Genomic DNA, 20903 nt, shown 5'->3' with positions numbered 1-20903 from the left:
ACCCTGTGGTCGGTGATTAACAATATTAAGTGGCTCTCATTCAAGCAATTAAGTTCACACCTTCTGCATCAGTGAGGTCTTCAGTGGTACAGAAGTATGTGATATTTATGGTAAAAACTTAAGAATGGCCTAATCTGTCATACACTCCACCATGTCAGTATCAAATGCAGCTTGTTTTTCCAAGCTGTTCAGCATAGCAAAATGACACAGCTTGGTAAAACAGAGCTCTCACTTTCTGTGGCAGTTCCAGCATCAGTAAACAACAGAGTTTTGTTTGTTCAGTATTCAATTATCTGTTTGTCTTTGTTCTGTTACTGTAAAAACTTCATTGTGCTTGTTGTGCTCTAACAGTGTTGCAGATTCTACTCTCTAATAAAAAGATATGCTGGCTGCTGCATATCTGAGTGCAGTCACCTAAAACTTTTCTTAGGTGTCCTTCATGAGGTATTGCAGCTTTGAGGGGGCGGGGAGGGAAATAAAAAAAAACATTCAGTGCTACTTGTGATTCTCCACATTTTCAGTTTTGTTCTAAATGAGATGTTATTCTGGCTTTAAATTGGTAATAAAATCCTGGTTTCACATGAGGCCTTATTTAAAGGAAAACCAATTGATCTCTTGCTGTGGATTTTAATGAAGGTGACAGAGGAAGTTCGTGCAACTGTTGAAGCTCGTCTGAAGGAGTCTTCAGAGTATCAAGCACAGCTGGAAAAGAAGCTGATGGAGTCAGAGAAAGAAAAGCAAGAACTGCAAGAGGAGAAGCGTAAGGCTGTGGAGAGTATGGAGCAACAGGTACACACTGAATGCCCCCTCCCCTTAACTCCCTTGGAGAGAGTCCACAAGAATGTGCTTTTACATAATCCCTTAAATTCAGATTGTTCCCACAGTTACTAGTGCCCAGAACTAAAGGTTTTAGGATATACAAAAGGCTAACTGAATTTGTGAGAGGTTTCCAAACATGAGTAGTACATTAACCTTAGATCTCTTTGTTTGGAGGACTGGGTATTTAAAGCTGTCACAACCTCTCTGAACTTTGAGCACAGTTTGCAGGAAAACATGAGAGAGGTTTTGGAAAATTCTTTTGGGAACATGAGCTGGAACTAAGTTTGTAGCATGCACATCTTTGAAAACCAGAGTGGTCTGTGTCCTTAATTATGCAGTTAATATTCAGGCTCATACCGGGTTTGAAAGAAACAAGATGACTGCAGATATAATTACTGCATGCCCAACTCTGAAAGGACAACAATGTATTTTTCCTGGGAAAGAGCTTTGTATATTAATAAATCAAAACCTTGAAAGTGTTTCCCTTTAGATTACAATTAATATTTTAAAATAAAATTAAATAACCAGCCTTTGGTTCTACATTACTCATCACTGCCTGCATTCAGAGTTTTGCTGTGTTCAATACTGTGTTAGTTTTGTTCTTATTTTGTGGTTTTTTTTTGTTGTTGTTCCCCTCTCCCCCATCCCTGTAGCTATCAGAACTAAAGAAGAGTCTGACAACCGTGCAGTCAGAGGTTCAGGAAGCTCTTCAGAGAGCCAGCACAGCTCTAAGTAATGAACAGCAAGCCAGACGTGACTGCCAGGAACAAGTATGTTTGTAGTATTTCCCTGTTTTAGCCAGAGATAGTAAACTTACTGCTAGTTTTTCATTGGTTTTAGTTGAACTCGGAACATTTTTTTTTTAAAGGTGATGCCACTAATCAGACTTTTGGAGGCAAGCAAATTGCTGTAAGAGTATTTTGTGACCAGCTGCTTATTTAGTGCTTCAGTTTTCTACCTGATAAAGTATTGCAGTAAGGTCAGCTGAAGCTGTGCTGCAAGCACAGTTTCTGTGATGTTTAAGAAAACAAGGTGCAGTGGATTGCTCTTTCTGAGGTCTGTTTCATTCTGTTAAAAAAACTGATCAGGAAATGTAGCTAACTGTTCTGGGTGGTTGGTTGGTTGTTGGGTTTGGTTTTTGCTACCTCACTGTCCTGAAGAGAGAAGTGAACTCCCAGAAGAAGACAATGGGAAAAATGTCTTTCTTTCTAACCCAAAACAGAGTTGTCATTTTTTAAAACTGTGGGGCAAAATGATGTTTAGCAGCACTTGATATAAAAAAAAAAAAAAAGTCTTTTAAAAGAATCTACTTTTCTCCAGGTGAGAATTCCAGCAACACTTATCAGTGTAAAGTAGAAAAAATTTTGACTGCTGTTTAATCCATCACAAAATTCAGTAGATGGGCATTTCAGCTTTTAACCTCATGCAGTAAATATCTTTGCCCATTAATGTGTAGAAGTAACAAGTGGATGGTCTTAGACTAAATGTCTGCTTGTTATCTATGCAGAATCTACAGCAAGAGTAGATAGTAGAGTAACTGTAGAGGCTGTCCCTTCCTGCTAGCCAGTCGTGACAATTATTTCAGATTCTAATTTTTCTTAAAAACAGCACTTTCTTTATGGGAACTGTCCTAAGTACATTTTTCTTGTACTTGAGAATAACAGAGGTTTTGGCCAGTGGTTTTCTTTTTCATTCTGTGCTCACTGATTTTGTCTGTAATTAGAGAATCTCGTACCTATCAAATATATATCATTAAAGATAAAAGAATCTATTTTTTTTCTATTTTTTTATGCAGGCAAAGATGGCTTCTGAAGCTCAAAATAAATATGAAAGGGAATTAATGCTTCATGCTGCTGATGTTGAAGCCTTACAGGCAATTAAAGAACAAGTTGCCAAGAATACAGCAGTAAGGCAGCAGCTAGAGGAGGCTGCCCAGAAAGCTGAGTCTGAATTGTTAGAGAGCAAAGCCTCCTGGGAAGAAAGAGAGAGAATGATCAAGGTATGGTTGTTTTTATAGTTTCAGTGAGGTGTTTTTTTTTCCAGTTAACAGAAACAGCCACAGAATTCACAACCTTTGAATAATTTTGTTCTAGGATGAAGCTTCCAAACTTGCATCCCGCTGTGAAGATTTGGAAAAACAGAATCGATTGTTACATGAACAGCTGGAAAGTCTGAGTGATAAGATGGTGACTTCCATGAAAGAAGCCATGCCAGCTGCAGTGAATGTTTCTCTCAATGAGGAAGGCAAATCCCAGGAGCAAATCTTAGAAATTCTTAGGTAACTTGAGCTCTCAATGGTTAGAAATCAGATGCCAGGTAGTTCTTATATTTGAAGAATAATACATAAAATTTAAGTGCTTTTTAGTGTGGTAGGAAGTGGTTGTCTTACATCAGTAACTAATAGAGCAGGTTTCTTTCTACTCCTAGGAAAATGTGAGTCTATTCTGACAGGAAGCTAAATCAGACTTTAGCAAACAGGGTTGGCAAGAAAGTTTCAGAGTTGACTTTTTTTCTTATTCTGTTTTTTAGGAGATTATGTAGATATTGAAGGACTTCTATGTAGGATTTCCTTGTTGATCTTTCTGAACCAATACCTATACTCGGTAGACTGTCAGATACAAGATGCTTCTGCTTAAAATGCTTTATCTTTCATTTCCATAAACATGTGCTGTTCATTTTCTTGTTGCAGATTCATACGTCGAGAAAAGGAGATTGCAGAAACCAGATTTGAGGTGGCCCAGGTGGAGAGTTTGCGGTACCGCCAGAGAGTGGAGCACCTGGAAAGGGAGCTCCAGGAGCTTCAGGACAGCCTCAATGCTGAGAGGGAGAAGGTGCAGGTATGGTTGGATACTCTTGCATATGATTACTTTAAGTAGGGAAGGCTGTTCTCCATGTTTTACTCTTGTCTTTACTGCTTATACCCAAAAATGAAGAGTTTTGGAAGAATTGGCAGATCTTAAACTGAGGTTGGCATGTAGCCAAATGGAGGGTTTTGTTCCAAGCCCCGTGGAGAAGTGTGGCAATTGCAAAATCATGCAAAGGGGAGGGGAGAAATTCTCACTTTTTTTTCTCCATCTCCTATTTTTGAAGCATTAGTTACTTGTTTTGAATGTAGGTGTGGCTTAATAAATGCCATGACAGCTTTCCAAAATGGTGTTATGCCCATCTTAGGTTAAGTGTCTCTGCTTGTGCAAGCAAAACAGATAACTGAGTTTAATCTTTTCAAAAGGTAACAGCAAAAACTATTGCACAGCATGAAGAATTAATGAAAAAAACTGAGACCATGAATGTACTGATAGAAACCAACAAGATGCTTAGAGAAGAGAAGGAGAGGCTAGAACAAGAGCTGCAACAAGTTCAAGCAAAGGTGAGTTCTGAGGTTCATGTGTATTTTTCAGATGATCAAGTTGATTCACCATTGCTAATTACAATAAGTACATGATTTAGATTGTGAATATTCCTGTGCACCATACATAAATGAGGAAACTTCAGTTTTTAGAAGACACTGGTCCACCTAGAAAACTTGGAAAGTTTAAAGTCCAGTTTCATTTAAATAAAACTGAAAATCAGCTAGAAGAATGATTTCTGAGAATCAGCTAGAATCTTTGGCTAGAAGTATACCAGTGACAAGAATATTATCAGCAAATAAATGAAAAATGTCACAGTGATACATATAAAACACACCATGGCTTTATGAAGAATTTAAAAAGGAGATCATGCATCTTCTCATTTCTACATGCCAGTTATTTAATGGGATCCAGTGCAGTGTTGTTAGATCATTAATTACATGTTAGATGCCAGTTTCCAGTACCAAACTGGATTGAGAATCTAAGGTTGTGAAGTCATAGCTGTGGTTTTCATCTCTCTGTGGGATCATTCCCTGCTCTTGCTCCTTGTCCTTATCCCTTCCACAGCTGGCCACAGAGTTTTGGAAAAGGAGCTTATATCATGGCTTCTTGAGGGTGTTGGTTTTGCTCTTTTACCATTGTCATCCAAGGACTATCCCATCCATTCCCTTCAGTCTCATAAGATCCAGAGAGTTCAACCCCCAGTTGTGTTTTTCCAGGTACGCAAGCTGGAAGCTGACATTCTACCTCTGCAAGAGTCCAATGCTGAACTGAGTGAGAAAAGTGGAATGTTGCAGGCAGAGAAAAAGCTGCTGGAAGAAGATGTTAAACGCTGGAAAGGCAGGACTCAGGTGGGGATTCCATGTTTTCAAAGATGGTGTTAGGGGGAGGTGGGTGGCAAAACAAAGGTTGAATAAAGTTCTGAATTTTCTTGAAAACAAATATATAGTTGAATTACAAAGCATTGTTTACACAGCTTCAAAGCAGGCTCTTCTAGTTCACAGGCCTTCCAAATCAAAATGCAAAAGCAATATCTCTAATTCAAAGTTTTTTTCTGGACATAACTGTATAAAAAATGCAAACTGTTTTTTAAACATTCCAGCATTTATTGAGCCAACAGAAGGACACGGATCTCGAAGAGTACCGGAAGCTGCTCTCAGAGAAGGAGGCAAACACCAAACGCATCCAACAAATGAGTGAGGAAACTGGCAGGCTTAAAGCAGAAATAGCCAGGTGTGGTATAAGTCAATTAGTAAAAAGTTTTGTGCAAAGCAAAATACTTCACAGAAAGCTCTATCTGGAGGTGTAATTTCTTAACAGTCTCCATGGAACTATGAAACCTTCTGTTTCCTTAATTTATAGTTGATAGTATGCAGATAAAATTGAGAAGTAATCTTTTAGCTGAACTTTCTCTAAACTAGTGTATGGTAGAATAATTTGTCTTCTACACTCATTCATATGGCAAAATCCTAGAAAACACAATTTACTACAAATAATGTCTGTTATATTACACGGAATTCAGTACATTTCAGTACTGCTCAATTTCAATCATCTCCTTTGCATCTTCCTCCAAACTCGTGTTATTTAGAACTAATGCATCCTTGACTACAAGCCAGAATCTTGTTCAGAGCCTGAAGGATGAAGTAACGAAAATAAGAACAGAAAAGGACACTTTGCAGAAAGAACTAGATGCCAAAGTGGCTGACATACAAGAAAAAGTGAAAACTATAACACAGGTCAAGAAAATTGGGCGCAGGTACAAGACTCAATATGAGGAGCTGAAAGCACAGCATGATAAGGTACATACACTTTTTTGTTGGCTTTTTTTTTTTTTTTTTTATTTGCAAATACATTCTGCTAAAAAGATATATTGTTAATCTGGTCATGTGTGATCTAGCTAATGATCTTCACCTTCTCTTAGTATAATACTGTGAAGAGAAAGCAGCAAATAATATTGTTTATTCTGCTTTTAGCTCTTAACTGCCAGAAAGTATGAGCTGTGCATCACTTAGTACTTTACAGAATTCTTCACAGAACTTCAGATTTTGTTAAGAGTTCTTTGGGTTTTGCCCAGAATATTTTAAACAGTTTGCACACAGAAACAACTTGTAAAAGTCATGACATTTAACCTGCTGCTGTTTGACATATTTCAGATGGTTGCAGAAGCATCAACTCAGTCTTTTGTAGAACAACAAGAAGAAAAAGTTTCTGTCCAGGAAGTGCAAGAGCTGAAGGACAATCTCAGTCAAGCTGAGGTGAAGACAAAGGCTTTGGAGGCTCAAGTAGAAAGTTTACAAAAGGTAAGAAGAGTGAACAATTTCAGAGCACTGTTCTCGACTGCGTTCTTAACTGCATAGAAGAATGTGAGGATGTTTCTCTGTGCCTGTGCATGCATGCACAGAAGTACATCGAGTGACTTAATTGTACCTCTCTACCTTGTTGGAAAAGTGGGCCTTAAAGCTGGTTTAAACCCCCTGTCTACTTTGTGTCATGATGTTTCTTGGTAAAAGTAAGTGGGAAAGAGAATGCTAGTCTGAAGTATTGCATTCAGAAAGGATTTGACTACTCTGTTGTTGATGATAAGCTTTTTAATACAGCTAATACTAGGTCCTTGGAGCCTCCTAGAAGAGGTCTTTGCCAAAGTAGCTGGTTATGGCCAACAGTTATGATCTGTCTCTCTCTGTATAGACTATAGCAGAAAAGGAAACTGAAGTTAGAAATCTTCAGGAGCAGATAACTCAGCTACAATCAGAACTTGCTCGTTTTCATCAAGACCTTCAAGAGAAAACAACACAGGAAGAACAGCTGAGGCAGCAGATCACTGAAAAGGAAGAGAAAACCAGGAAGACTTTGCTTGCAGCCAAGCAGAAGATTGCACAGTTAGCTGGTATTACAATATTTTTTCTCTCCTTCAGTCATCTGCTTCAGTTTTGATTATTTGTATGGAAAAGCATTTAGACAGGATGCTTAGGAAAATGTAGTCTACTTCACAGGTTTTTTCTTCAGCTTAATGTTTTTTTTCTAGATGAGATACTACAGGAATTGTTCTATAACTTAGAATTTATTTCCTTTGAGAGATGATAAAAATATATAGCTAGCTGAACAGTAGGGGTAAAAAATGAGTTTTGCTTAGTTCTGGTCAGCCAGCATAACAATTATTGGTTTTTTATCCTTCTGTTGATCAGAGCAGGTTAACCTTACTAACAGCTTGGGTAATTATCCCCTTCCCTAAGTGTACAGGTGCCAAACTTAGTGCCACCTTTATTTTTAATTGACATTAAGAGGAATGGTAGTGTAAGAGGTTGCTGAATGCATCTTGTTTTTTTGTGACTACTTGCTGATTTAATTTTTGTTTTTATATATATATATGTATATATATATATAAAAAATAGTATTTATTTATATTTATAATTTATTTATCACAGAAAGTTAGGGGTTGGAAGGGACCTTGAAAGTCCAACTTCCCTGCCAGAGCAGGGTTACCTACAGGAGGTCACAAAGGAACACGTCCAGGCAGGTTTTGAATGACTCCAAAGAAGGAGACTCCACAACCTCCCCGGGCAGCCTGTGCCAGAGCTCTGTCACCCTCACAGTAAAAAAATTTCCCCTCGTGTTTATATGGAACCTCCTATGCTCAAGGAGCATAGATTTGTGTTTAATTTGAATAAATAAATAAATTTCAAGATGTAGTTTGGGTTTCTTAACATTTTTAAGAGTTCAGAATACTTGAGTAGCCTATTATAACAGAGAGGTATTCAGCATTCACTTAGTAGGAAGCTTGTACAGTGGCAAACCTGTGTTCTTTCCTATTCAATTAGGTACAAAAGAGCAGCTAACAAAAGAAAATGAAGAGTGGAAGCAAAAAAGCAGCTCCTTAGAGGAGCAGAAGACTGAGCTGGAGGTGCGGATGAGTGCACTGAAATCTCAGTATGAAGGGCGAATCTGCCGTCTGGAAAGAGAGCTTAGAGAGCAGCAAGAACGACACCACGAGCAACGAGATGAGCCACCAGAGTCTACAAATAAGGTACAAACTCCTTTCAGCTGGCTGAAGGATTGGGAGTGAGCAGCTTGTCTGTCTCCTGACAATGAGAGCATCAGCTCTGAGTACAGGCACTGCTGTCCGGTTTGGTTTTGTGTACACAGTAGTGAATATTCAGGACTGCTTTACATGAAGAGAACATCCTAAATAGCAGATTCTATTCTTATAGGGGGGGAAAAAAAATCAAAAAATAAGAATGGAATCCACTAAACTCTTAGTCCTAGTTTTTGAAATGTGCAAGGTGGCTTTAGTAAGGATTCAGACCTGAACTTAGAACTTCATGCCATAGTCAGAATTTCCCAGTGGTGGCAAGTATACAGTTAGATCATTCCATGTGAATCAGCCAATGAATTGTTGGCTCTCTTTGTAACTTTCCTGATGTGTATAATGGATTCGGGCTGCTGTTTTCTCAATGGCTTCAGAAAACACCCTAGAAATCACTGAACTGGTTTACATACATGCTATGGCTGGTATGATTTGTCTTGGATTTGCAGTCATAATGGAGTTTGATTTGGTGTGCTCGCAGTTCTGTTAGAGAAACAATTGTTAGCAGAGATATCTGTCTGCTGAAGTATTTCATGAAATTTCTCACTCTGTGTGTACGTGGCATGATACTTCTGCTTCTTACTTAACAGGTCCCAGAACAGCAGAGGCAAATCTCACTAAAGTCTACTCCAGCTTCAGGTGAAAGAGGAATGTGAGTTGAAGGGTCTGGGGGTTTTGCAGTTTCTTTGGTTGGGAGTTTCTTGAGTTTGTCTTTATCAAGTTGCTCTTCTTTGTAGTAAACCACTGGCTTTGCTTTAAGTGACTTGGAAGATACTAATTGACATAATACAGTCCTCTTTTCTCAGACACATTTAATCAGTAAAGTTTTTAAGTTGTTAAATTGTCATATTGACAAGCAGGAAGTGTAAAAATTTTTTTACATGTTTTCAGATTTCAGGATTCTTGAGGTTGTACAGTTTTGATTGTCACCTTTGACCTTTTTTGTTGGAGGAGATGTTCCTTGTGGAAAAATCTCAAACAATAGAAACAGACTAAATAGATGGTAACTCTAACACCAGATAAAATAGTCAAATTACTAAGCTTTAACATGGAAAATACTACATATTACTAAGTTTAGATAACAAACTTCCTCTAGCTTTTGTGACAGCACCCTTTTGAAAGCAAGGCTTTTGAAAATGCCAGTTAAAATGTGGCAGATCCTTGTCTCAGCCAGGAGATGATGCTGCTCTGTACTGAGTGAATCAGTTAGTTTTATCATAAGATCTATTACTCACTGTAATTAGGACCCAGCACAGCTAATAGTATGAGCTACACATGGCTTCTTTTGATCTTGCAGATTTATAGTTGATTGCTGTTGAAGAAACCTGTAAAACCTCTAAGCTGGACAAAATGTTACTGATTGTGTAGTGTGTGTCTTTTTTAACTATAAGCAAGCTTTGCAAGACAATTCATTATGCCCTTCTCAGACTTTCAAAATTTAAACCTTTAAAATTAGTATTTCTAGCTATGATAAAATTTGGTATTTTTAAGATCTGCTTTCTGCACTACCATAATGTACTCTTTTTTAGTGCTAGCACATCGGATCCACCAACAGCAAATATTAAACCAACTCCTGTTGTGTCAACTCCAAGTAAAGTGACTGCTGCTGCAATGGCTGGAAATAAATCTACTCCACGAGCCAGCATCCGTCCCATGGTTACTCCTGCTACAGTCACCAATCCTACCACTACTCCAACAGCTACAGTGATGCCTACAACACAGGTGGAGACTCAGGAGGGTAAGTAAAAAGACCTATATTTTTAATATAAGGATCTACAGTAATCATAAATGCTACTTTTGACTTTAAATCTCTAATGATAATTTTGAAAATACCTCAGATTGTTGTCCCTGCGTTTATTTTAGTATTGCACTTCTATAGCTGCTTCTGTTGATGTTTGATTCCTCAGCTGAAGACAGGCATAAGAAATGGTGACTCAGTCTGCAAAAATGTGAGATCATTAAGAGATCTGAACTAGAATTTGTCACTTGTACTAGGTAATATGAAGAGAGTTGAATGTGCTCCTGGTTTTGCCTTTCAGCTATGCAGTCAGAGGGACCTGTGGAGCACGTTCCAGTCTTTGGCAGCACCAGTGGGTCTGTGCGTTCCACCAGTCCCAACGTTCAGACATCTCTCTCTCAGCCCATCTTGACTGTTCAGCAGCAGACACAAGCAACTGCTTTTGTGCAGCCCACACAGCAAAGTCATCCTCAGATTGAGCCAGCTAATCAGGAGCCATCCCCTACCATTGTAGAGATTGTACAGAGCTCTCAAATAGAGAGGCCCTCCACTTCTACTGCAGTGTTTGCCACAGGTTGGTTTTATTTTATGGCTCTGCCTGGTTGCATAGTTCCTTTGAAATAGCTCCATTTGGACCCTGTCAAACCAGGCTTAACTTCAGCAAAAGAATTTGTACTTCCACCCCTTGAGTTTATCAAACATTTTACAAAATTCTGAGGTTAGGCTCTTTTCTTGAAGGCTTCAGAAATGGTACCTCTGGAATGTTGCATTCCTTAAAGTTGAAAATAAAACTGCACACGTTTCTTTATTCAGAGCATCGTTGTGTTTGAATACGTTAAACCTTGCTGCCTCTGTTTCCATGGGACTGTTGGAGCAAGTTTAGGAGTCATGACTAAATAAAGCTGGATTGGAAAATACAGAGAAATATAAAGCTACTTTGTGTCAAAAGCTGTTGCACATTTGTTTTCCCAACAAAATGGGCTTTTGTAAATTGCTTTTTTTGCTTCCCAGCTGACACTCTGTTAAACTTTTAGGTGTACTTGTCAAAAGTAAAGATGTTGTAAAACATATTTTAGTTGTACCCTGAAGCTTATAGTTGGGGCCAGTTAAGATGTGAATATAGGTTCAAGAGCATAAGGCTTGTAACAAAAGGGGCTGGTGCTTTCATGTCCTAGGAAATAATAGCAGGTGGTTCTGTCTGATTCTGTTTGTTATCATTCAGTGCAGAAAGAGGCAGCTTTCCAGGGTAAAACACCAAACCTTTTGATTTTCTGTTTTGTTCATTTGTTGTTCTGAAAATAACCAAGAGGCTTTTTTAAGTTTCAGCTACCCCAAGTTCTTCACTGTCTAAACGTCCACGAGAGGAAGAGGAGGATAACACTGTGGAAAACTCAGACCAAATTTCTGAGGAAACTGTGGATGTGCCACTTCCAAAGAAACTGAGAAGCATACAGAGAGTTGGACCTGAGGTTTGCAAGAACATAATCTGTCCTTTTGGAAGATTTTAATGGGAATAGCAAGTATATTACTTCAGAGCAAGTCAGTTAATTATTAATGTGACTTCTTAAATTCTCAGGGTTATGTATAATACCCCAAGTGTATAATAAAAGGCAGAGGTTATACCAGTTTCAGTGAATGATGAATATCTTAGTGAACTGTAGGATGGAAGAGAGAGAGCCATATCCTAGCCTTGAAGAGGAAGAAGATATTTTTCAATGTGGTCTGGAAGGTCACTATCTGCAGTTACTCTGGAATAAAATAGTGTACAGTCTGTGCAAGAGACATGCTACATACAGAAAAGGGCAAGAGTGTAAGAATATTATCTCTTAATTAGCTGAGAGCATAAAGGTGGGATGGGAAACCTTGAGGCTTCCTTTTGTTCCTGAAAAGATACAGATGCTGACATCCAGTGGACTGGTATGGGAAAACTATTTCTCCAGGGTAGAGAGGGGGGATGCTAGTTAAAAGCAGAAAGAATAGTGCAAAGGGAACAAAATACTGCCTCTGATCTTTGTTTTTTAAAAACAGTAAAAAAAATAACTCGTGTTAAAGAACCAAACTTTAGTGATGTATTTTGAATGAGAAAAAAAGTATGTTCTTTCAGGAGGAAGTGACAGCAGAAGAGAGCACTGATGGTGAGGTAGAAGCTCAAGCATACAATCAAGACTCCCAAGACTCAATTGGAGAAGTAAGCATATTTGAAAAGAATCAGAAAGAAAGAGCTGGGTTTTTTTTTTTTTCAAACTTGGTATTTTTAGAAGTTAACTATCAGCTCAGATCTTGCAAGTTTCTAATGGAAACCACTGAAAACTTTTTTTTTTTTATTCCCTTAACACTGCTAGTGATCCTTACCCGATTCAGTTAAAAGTTTTTAAATATATATAAATGCTTTAAATATCCATAATTGCTAAATGGAGAGTTTGATAGCTCCACTGTGTGGCTTTCATATGCATTGCATTACTGTTCCTGCAGACCTAGAGAACACACAGTTTGTGCTTAGAAGAGAAATTGTTTCTTTATCCTAGAGAGACTTGTCGTTGGCTGTTTACCTTGGTTAATAATTAATAAACTGGTGCTTCTCTTGTAAGCATCAGAATCTGTTTCTCCTCTCATTTTCCCATCACCAGTCTGTACACTGACAGTAGCTGCAGTGTTTAGTGCTCTCTGAGGAACAGTTGTGAATTCAGGGTGGAGTGTTTCCTTGGCTCTCAGCAATGCCCCATGGGGCTGTATGTGCTTATTGGGCAGATGTTGAGAGCTCCTTGGTTATCTGAAATATCAGGGGTGAACATTCAGACAGCAACATTTTATGGGGGGGTGTTCACATGCATCATATATGATGAATACACTGAAATAGTTGTGTTGTGGAATAGGTCTCCATTTGGCTGAGATGGAGAGCTAGGGAATAAAAACAGAAAACTCTTATAAAGTGGTCACTTTCTGAAAAGCATCTTAAGAACTGTATACACTGCATTTCATTTTGTTTCTTAGGGTAATTTATTTCTATCATTTGCAGGGTGTTACACAGGGAGAGTACACTCCCATGGAGGACAGTGAAGAAACTTCCCAGTCCATCCCAATAGATCTTGGACCTCTTCAGTCAGATCAGCAAAATACTACTTCATCTCAGGATGGTCAGTCCAAGAGAGATGATGTCATTGTAATTGATAGTGATGATGAAGATGATGATGATGATGAAAACGAAGGCGAGCAGGAAGTATGTATATCATGGAACTCCACTACTTATTATAAATAATAATCCCATTATTATTTACTATTCCATTAGTTATGATTTTGTCTTTGATCTGGTGTAAAGCTCACCTAACAGGACTAACTTAATCAAAATAATTTTGTGACTGTATTTGTGTAGCCTGAACTTCTCATGTTTTAAAGATACTTGCTAATTCAGCTTGATTTTTTTTTTTTTTAAGTCTTAATATTTCACAGTGCCTCTGTATTTTCTGTGATCATTCAATGTTCAAGGGTGGCAGTGTGAGGAGAGGCTGGGGGTTGCCACATGCTGGGGACAGTCTATTCCATGTGGCTCCAGGGTGGCCCCACTGCAGCTGAGCCCATCAAGTGGTGGGAACAACCATAAGGGAGGACAAAACAATGCAGTGGCAGTGTCTGTGAGGAGAGGAAAAGGATGGATTAGAAGCAGTCCTGCTAACACCCAGGTCAAAAAAGAATGAGGGTGAAGAGGTTCTCCAGGCATTGGAGCACTCTTCATAGTCCAGGGAAGAGCCCACAGTGGAGCAGGGATTTCCCTGTAGCCTATGGAATGGAAGATATTCCCTGAAGGAAACTGCAGCCCATGGAAGAGTAGGCTCCTGCCAGGAGCTGTGGCCCCTGGAGAGGAGCCAGTGCAGGGGCAGGTTTATCTGATGGAGCATAGGAACAACTGCTGGAGGAATTTTTGAAGGATTGCAGTCTGCAGGGAGGCACCATGCTGGAGAAGGGGGAAAAAGTGTGAGGAGGAAGGGAGCAGCTGAGAGAAACTGTTACAGACTGACCACAACCCCTGCTTCCTTGCCCTCTTTACCCTTAGACTGAGGGAGGAGGAAGAGCAGTTGGGAATGAGGGAGTAAAATTGAGCCCAGGAAAAAGAGGTGGGGGAAAGGTGGTGCAGTTGTTTGTCACCATCCATCTCTTTTTTTAAATTGCAACAAATTAAGTTAATTTTGCCTGAGTTAAGAATGTTTTACCTGTAATGGTAGTTGACCCTTAAGCTTTTTCATGGTATTTTCTTCCCCTGTCCTGCTGAAGAGGGAGTGTCTGGGTGGGTGTTTGGCAGGTAACCTACCACAGCAATTCACCTGCTCTCTGGATAACAAACAAACTGTAGGAGGAGATCCACAGGCAGAGGTGATCTGTATACCACAAACTGAACTGCACCACTTCAAGATTTGAAATTATTCCACTACCCTTTCTGCACTTAAGGTTTTTATATGGTGTTACCATAGGACTATGAGGATGAGGAAGAGGAAGATGAGGATGATGATGAAGACACAGGGATGGGAGATGAAGGTGATGACAGCAATGAAGGAACTGGTAGTGCTGATGGTAATGATGGATATGAGGCAGATGATGCTGAGGTGAGATTTGTACCTTTTTTTATAACCTGTTAGATTTCTTAGAATAAATTGCTGTTATGGTGCAGCTGCATAGATTTGAGTAGGTGAGAGAAAATCTTCATATGAATTAATCCCAAAAATTGAGTCTACTACTAGGTGATAGTAATATCTGTTACAAATAGTGTTTTCACAAGAAATGTCAACTTTGACATTTGAACAAGATGAACAAGATCCAGTAAAAAATAATGTAGTTGCAAACCTAGTGAGGCAGTTCTTCAAAAGCTGGGTATTTCATTGTCTAGTATTGTTAAATGGTGGTGACTGGATTGTTCATGTTTGTGTATGGACAGATATGCAAAACTTCTGAAATCTCATACAGCTGTAAACATTTACCTGACTTGGTAGATATTTACAGAAATGTTTTAAGGTTTTCATATATTTTGTTAATATATATATATTAATACATATATTATATATATAAATATGTATATAATAATATTTATATGCATTGATAGATATATATAATTTTGTTTATAGATAGGGATACATACACTTTGTTTACTTTCTGAATCCTTTTTTTACTGCCTTTATATTCTCTTTACAGCCTGTAAATTAGTGCTAAGTCCTAAAATGTTTGTTGTTTTTTAGGGTGCTGATGGTACAGATCCTGGAACAGAAACTGAGGAAAGCATGGGAGGAGGTGAAAGCAACCAGAGAGCAGCAGATTCTCAGAACAGTGGTATAGTTATTAAATGTTTCTTCAAAGTCTGTGTCTGTAAGGGGGGAACATGTAGAAGCTGTTTAGTGTGTGTTAAAATATGGATTTAAAATACACACTAAAGACCATTTTAACCTGATATATTCTTTTCTGGATATATTCTACATTCCTTGGAAAACCCTGCAAGCTCTGGTTGCTATGGAAACTTCTGTTTGATGGCTTAGTAGATTAATGTCCTTGCTAAATTTGCACTTGAATAATCAATAGTATGTGTCAGTGCTGGTGTTGACAAAACTGGCACAAGTTATCTTTGAAGTGTTTTTAAACAAAAGTACTGTCCCTGCTCTTGCAAGGGTAAAAATACGTTGATGTGGTCGCAGAATTTGAAGACTTGGCCTTCATGTTTTCAGTTCAGTTTGGAAGCCATGGTTTTATTCCTCTGTATTCTGTCTGTTTCAGGAGAAGGCAGCACAAGTGCAGCAGAATCCACTTTTCCTCATGAAAGTTCAAGAGAGCAGCAGCCATCATCTGCCTCTGAGAGACAGACCCCTCGGCCCCCACAGTCACCACGCAGACCACCACATCCACTGCCCCCACGGCTGACTATTCATGCTCCTCCTCAAGAACTGGGGCCCCCAGTACAGGTATAAACTCTCTGTTGTGTGATTCAGAAGACTTTTTAAGAATTATTGTATTATTTCTTCTAAATAATGGCTATTGTAAAAAACTGTGACAGCTGTTTAGCAGCTTAGAAGTAGTACTTGAGCTAACTGACTTGACATATCTCATCATGCAGATTATGGCTGGACAGGGAACTTTAAAAGCAGTAACACATTGAGGATGGATTTCTGTCTTGATATTCTTATACCAATGTTGTTTCAGTCAGAAACTGCTGATATTACCAGTCTAAAAGCTGCTGTTGAACAGATTGTAACTCAGATTGGCAGAGGTTTCTATCAGTCTCTGCCCCAGTGCAGGCTGGGCAAAGGGATGTTTGCCATTTATTTTCTAAGCTAAACCTTTCAGTTAGTGCCTGATGCTGTGATTCTGTGATTAGACTTTGATGTACACCTGTAGATTTTGTAAATAAAAACATCACAACCTTAACTTTGCAAAAATATCCTGACCGAAATGATCCTTTTCCTGTTAACTTGTTCTGAGGCTTGAGGCCGCATTATTTCTGTGTTCAAGTTTTCTGTCCTCAGTAGAAAATTAAGTAAAACAGTAATGTCACCCAGAATTTAAACCTGCATGATTCTCTTTCATGGTCAGACCAGGCAGCAGACATGAGGTGTGGAGTACCTGCTGCCATGGTCTACTCTTTAAGAAGATAAAATGCCTGTTATTGAGCAGTGTTGTACACTGACATATAATTGTTATGCTTACTCATTTAGCAACTATCCTTGGCTCTGATTGAATAATAAGAATTCCAGGGAAGCATTCACTGTCCTTAATTTTTTCTTTACTATAAAGAGAATTCAGATGACTCGAAGACAATCAGTGGGGCGTGGACTTCAGCTTACTCCTGGTATAGGTGGAATGGTGAGTATACAAAGGTCTACTACTAAAAACTTGCATTGAGGGGAATATTCATAACTCCTGGGTTTTGTTTTTTAAAGAAGTCTAGCTACTGAGTTGGGAGGTGGGATGATTTCTGTAGATTTTACAGATAATATCTTGGTCCTATTAACATCTGTATAAATGGAAGGCAAATAATAGTAAAGTCTCAGGAAGCTAAAGCTCTTCAAAAGACATAGAGTTGTTTTTTTTCTCAAGGTGATTTTAGTTACTTGTTTTTAGAATCAGTCTTCTAGAATTGATATATTTCTGGAAAAATAAAATACTAAGGTGTTCTCAGCATCATCCTAAATGATAAGGCTAATTTATGCTGTCTGTCTCCATCTAATTTTGAACCCTTTATTCAACTTCAGCTATATTTGACAGAGCAAATGCAAGCTCAGTGAGGGGGGGAGAGAGAGAATCATTGACTAGAAAAAAGATTCCTATCTATTTATGAATGTGACAGCCTAAGCTTTCTTTGTAGTCAACAGGAAGATGTGGCACTTGGATGGCAGGATGATCTCATGCAGCTGATGTTTAAAAATCCCTTAAAAGATGGATACTCTGCAAGTGTTTGTTTTGGGTTGGATTTTTATTGTAGGGTGTTCCATATAAGAAGCTCAGATTTAAATGTCTGAAATCAGTCACTTTTTTAGGGCTAAATCCATCTTTATTTTGCTGGGCAGTGGAAAAAGGAAACCTTTATCTCAACTTGTTAGAAACCAGAAGTACATTGTAGGCTTTCATATGAGTCTTTTTTTCCAGCAGCAACACTTCTTTGATGATGAGGACAGAACAGTTCCAAGCACACCAACTCTTGTAGTTCCACATCGTACAGATGGGTTTGCAGAAGCCATTCAGTAAGTAGATGTAAAAAAAAAAAAGTCATCTATTTCTTTCTGGTTTTCAGTAGAGTTAAAATAAATTAAAATTAAATCAACTTGTGACCAGAGTAACATTAAAATGTGCTAAGTTCTGTGAGAGATGACTTTCTCTAAAAGTAAGTAATTATTAGCTGTGTGTCCTGACACTTATCAGCAAATGAGGAGGCAGATCATCTCCAGTGTATTGTAAGACTTAAGACAAAATTAAACATAAGAAATAGGTTCTTCTATTTCAACTCCTCTCCACTTCCTCCCCTTCTAACATTAGCAATAAAGTAGGAAAAGCTATCTCTGTTTTTAAGGTGTGGGAGACTTCTGGACAAGTTCAGCAATCCACTTAAGATCTTGAGAATTCATAGGATGAATAAATAAAGAATATTCTGTTCAGGATTGTTTTACTGATTTTGGATGCAGTCCAATTAAGTTTGAGAAACTAACTGCTATTTAATTAGCAGTAGTTTTGCTGATATTTGTGGCCAGTATTAATTCATTTTGTCACATGCATAATTCATACTTCCATTTCAGTCAAGTTTTCTTGTCTTTTCTTCCCCTCCACCCCCACCCTGAGCACTGGAAAAATGGCAGAGTTCCCTAAATTTTTATTTTGATAGTTCCCCCCAGGTAGCTGGAGTTCCTAGATTCAGATTTGGACCCCCTGAAGATATGCCACAAACCAGCTCAAGTCACTCTGATCTTGGTCAGCTTGCATCACAAGGAGGTAAAGCATTTCTGTGCTTTCTTTTCCATCGTGGTTCCAGTGAAACATAAATAGTGCATTCAGTAAAATGCAGTTCTGCAGATACTTGAAGTATAGAAACCTGTGGCTTTCAAGTGACTGTCAGCAGAGTGAGACTAGCAGAAAGTAAAATGATGTCTCCTTCAAGCTGCTGCACTCATATTTGTAACATGATTTGAAAAGTAGAATGTTTCTGTGGAACAAGAACAAGTGGGCTTTAGAATGAGAGAAGCTGAAAAATTATCTGTCTTAAAGGCCTTTTCCCAACAAAAATGATTCTATAGCATGTTGCTTATTCAGTGCAAGAAACTTCATTTAATGATAAAAGTAATATTGAGGGAATGGCTTTTAACTTTAACTTTACTGTTGATTGTAGCTTTCCTGTAGTAAAATAATAGAGGAAAACAGCAAATGCAAAGAAATCTTTGGGATATATCCTTAGCTGCTACGAGATGGTCAGGCAAATTGTCTGATGTCTTTGCTGTTGTCCCACATTGGCCCCTTTCCCCTGCATCCCTGTTGGCATGGAACAATATGCTCTTCTGTGAGGAAAACTCACAGCAAAATAATGCCATAAGAAAAATTTAAAAGTAAAGCAAGTAGCAGTTTTTTACAGCAATGTTTTACCTTTCAATAAATTAAAATTAGCCCTTGCAGGAAGTCAAAACAACTTAAACCAAAAAAATCTCCACACTTGAAGTACAAATTACTGGATTTCAGTAAGTGTTTAGAGAGAAGACAGCAATTAATCTGTTTTTGTAGCTGGCTATTTCAGTTTTCACTGAAACTTCATGTTGCAGGTTTAGGAATGTATGAAACTCCACTATTCCTTGCTCATGAGGAAGAATCAGGGGGTCGTAGTGTTCCAACAACACCATTACAAGTAGCAGCACCAGGTAAGTGGCAAGAAATTTGCAGGCTGAAGTAAAAACTGGAAACCTTGACTTTAGGGAAAAGAATTAGATTGTTGTTGCTACAGTGCTTATTGCTGACAACTGAGTATTCAAGTAGCCCTTTCCCTGAGATGCCTAAGATTTCCATAGATTTTCTGTAGGAAACTCAAACTAACTTTGTTTATTAAACTGCCTTCCCTGTACAGTGACAGTTTTTACTGAGAGTGCCTCAGCTGATGCTTCAGAGCATGCCTCACAGTCTGTTCCAATGGTGACCACATCCACTGGGAATCTGTCAACCACTACAGAGGCTGGAGCTGGTGATGATGGGGATGAAGTTTTTGCAGAGGCAGAATCTGAAGGGTAATCTGTGACTCGTTTGGTTGACTAAGACTTGATGTCATGTTAGTCCTAATGATCTGTTTCCATCCCAGTGTGCCTGTGATTTATTTTCAGTTTAACCTGTTCTGGTAGTAAGGGCAGCTCAGACAGGGTCTAGTAATTTTATGAAGGAATACGGGAAGACTTTTTCATCTAAAATCAGAGATTTTCTTCTGATTTTCTCCTTCTGATTTAACATAGCTAATATAAGTCAGCCAAAAGAAGATTTTTGTATTTTTTTCAGAATGCAAAGGCCTCTGTAATAGTCAAATACTGATGGCAAAGGCCATTAGGGTTGGGGTCTTTGAAGGACTGGAGTTGGCAGAATAAAGGCAGGAGCATTCCTGTTTGCTAATACAGGAATGTAGGTATTGCACCAATGATACTGAGGAGTAAATAGTCAGTGGTAGTCCCTCCACTTCATTCCTCCCCTGCCTAAACATACACACCACAATCATGTTACTTTGTGTAGTTACTCCTAGTTAACAGCTCCTGCAACCTTCTTAGAAAGACAGTATGTTGGGTATGCATCTGGCACTGGGCTGCTTATCAAGGAAATTACATTGTGTTTTTTTTCTAAAAGCTAAATTAATCTCTTGTGATTGGAGCAGGGACAAAATGGGATAAAACCTGCAAAACTTCTTAGGGAGAGACATTTGCAGAGAAATCTCTGCCCCAAGATTATGCTGCTTTTTTTTTTTTTCCCCCACTAAGATTTTTGACACTATGTAAACACACTCATGTGTTTTTCTCCCCCTCCATCTCTTCTAGAATTACTTCAGAAGCAGGCCTAGAAATTGATAGCCAGCAAGAAGAAGAAGCTGTTCAAGCATCTGATGAGTCAGATCTTCCTTCAACTAGTCAAGACCCTCCTTCTAGTTCATCTGCAGGTATGGGTCCATAGCTGGAAACAGTTGTTTCATACCAATTCATGAAGTGTGGGAGCTTTTTTTGAGCAGCATCACAGACTGTGAATAGCCAAGAAACACAAGATAAGGAAGAGCTCTTAGAGGAAGGTCACATTTTGATGTCTACAGTGTTAATGGTGAACAGTTTTTACTTGAGTTGCAGTAACTAGATAAGGCCAGAGTGAAAATAGTGCTTCAAGGAGCAAAAGATCCTATGGTGATTCTCTCCATTCTTACGTTTGATGTCAGATTTAAAAACAG

General features: G+C 38.6%; 1 protein-coding gene across 6 annotated transcripts in view; it reads left to right on the top strand.

Moving 5' to 3' along the window:
- Positions 1-20903, top strand: part of TPR (translocated promoter region, nuclear basket protein) — a 38515-nt gene that overhangs the window by 16635 nt on the left and 977 nt on the right. For 2 of the 6 annotated variants that reach the window (XM_071751082.1, XM_071751079.1), the window contains exons 23-49: positions 637-789; positions 1473-1589; positions 2615-2818; positions 2913-3097; positions 3509-3656; positions 4049-4186; positions 4886-5017; positions 5269-5399; positions 5755-5965; positions 6320-6466; positions 6855-7053; positions 7985-8190; positions 8841-8902; positions 9780-9988; positions 10290-10562; positions 11309-11457; positions 12093-12176; positions 13005-13205; positions 14452-14583; positions 15211-15301; positions 15740-15924; positions 16754-16822; positions 17606-17700; positions 18336-18442; positions 19261-19356; positions 19560-19716; positions 20506-20624. In XM_071751082.1, the coding sequence (XP_071607183.1) occupies positions 637-789; positions 1473-1589; positions 2615-2818; positions 2913-3097; positions 3509-3656; positions 4049-4186; positions 4886-5017; positions 5269-5399; positions 5755-5965; positions 6320-6466; positions 6855-7053; positions 7985-8190; positions 8841-8902; positions 9780-9988; positions 10290-10562; positions 11309-11457; positions 12093-12176; positions 13005-13205; positions 14452-14583; positions 15211-15301; positions 15740-15924; positions 16754-16822; positions 17606-17700; positions 18336-18442; positions 19261-19356; positions 19560-19716; positions 20506-20624 (4000 nt within the window). The remainder of the gene's footprint in view (positions 1-636; positions 790-1472; positions 1590-2614; positions 2819-2912; positions 3098-3508; positions 3657-4048; positions 4187-4885; positions 5018-5268; positions 5400-5754; positions 5966-6319; positions 6467-6854; positions 7054-7984; positions 8191-8840; positions 8903-9779; positions 9989-10289; positions 10563-11308; positions 11458-12092; positions 12177-13004; positions 13206-14451; positions 14584-15210; positions 15302-15739; positions 15925-16753; positions 16823-17605; positions 17701-18335; positions 18443-19260; positions 19357-19559; positions 19717-20505; positions 20625-20903) is intronic. The other 4 variants (XM_071751083.1, XM_071751080.1, XM_071751084.1 and 1 more) reach the window with 3 other exon arrangements.

The sequence above is a fragment of the Heliangelus exortis genome, chromosome 8 (assembly GCF_036169615.1).
Source record: "Heliangelus exortis chromosome 8, bHelExo1.hap1, whole genome shotgun sequence".
Classification (NCBI taxonomy): domain Eukaryota; kingdom Metazoa; phylum Chordata; class Aves; order Apodiformes; family Trochilidae; genus Heliangelus; species Heliangelus exortis.
The sequence above is the reverse complement of the archived record's forward strand: the minus strand, read 5'-3'. Positions and strand labels throughout refer to the sequence as shown.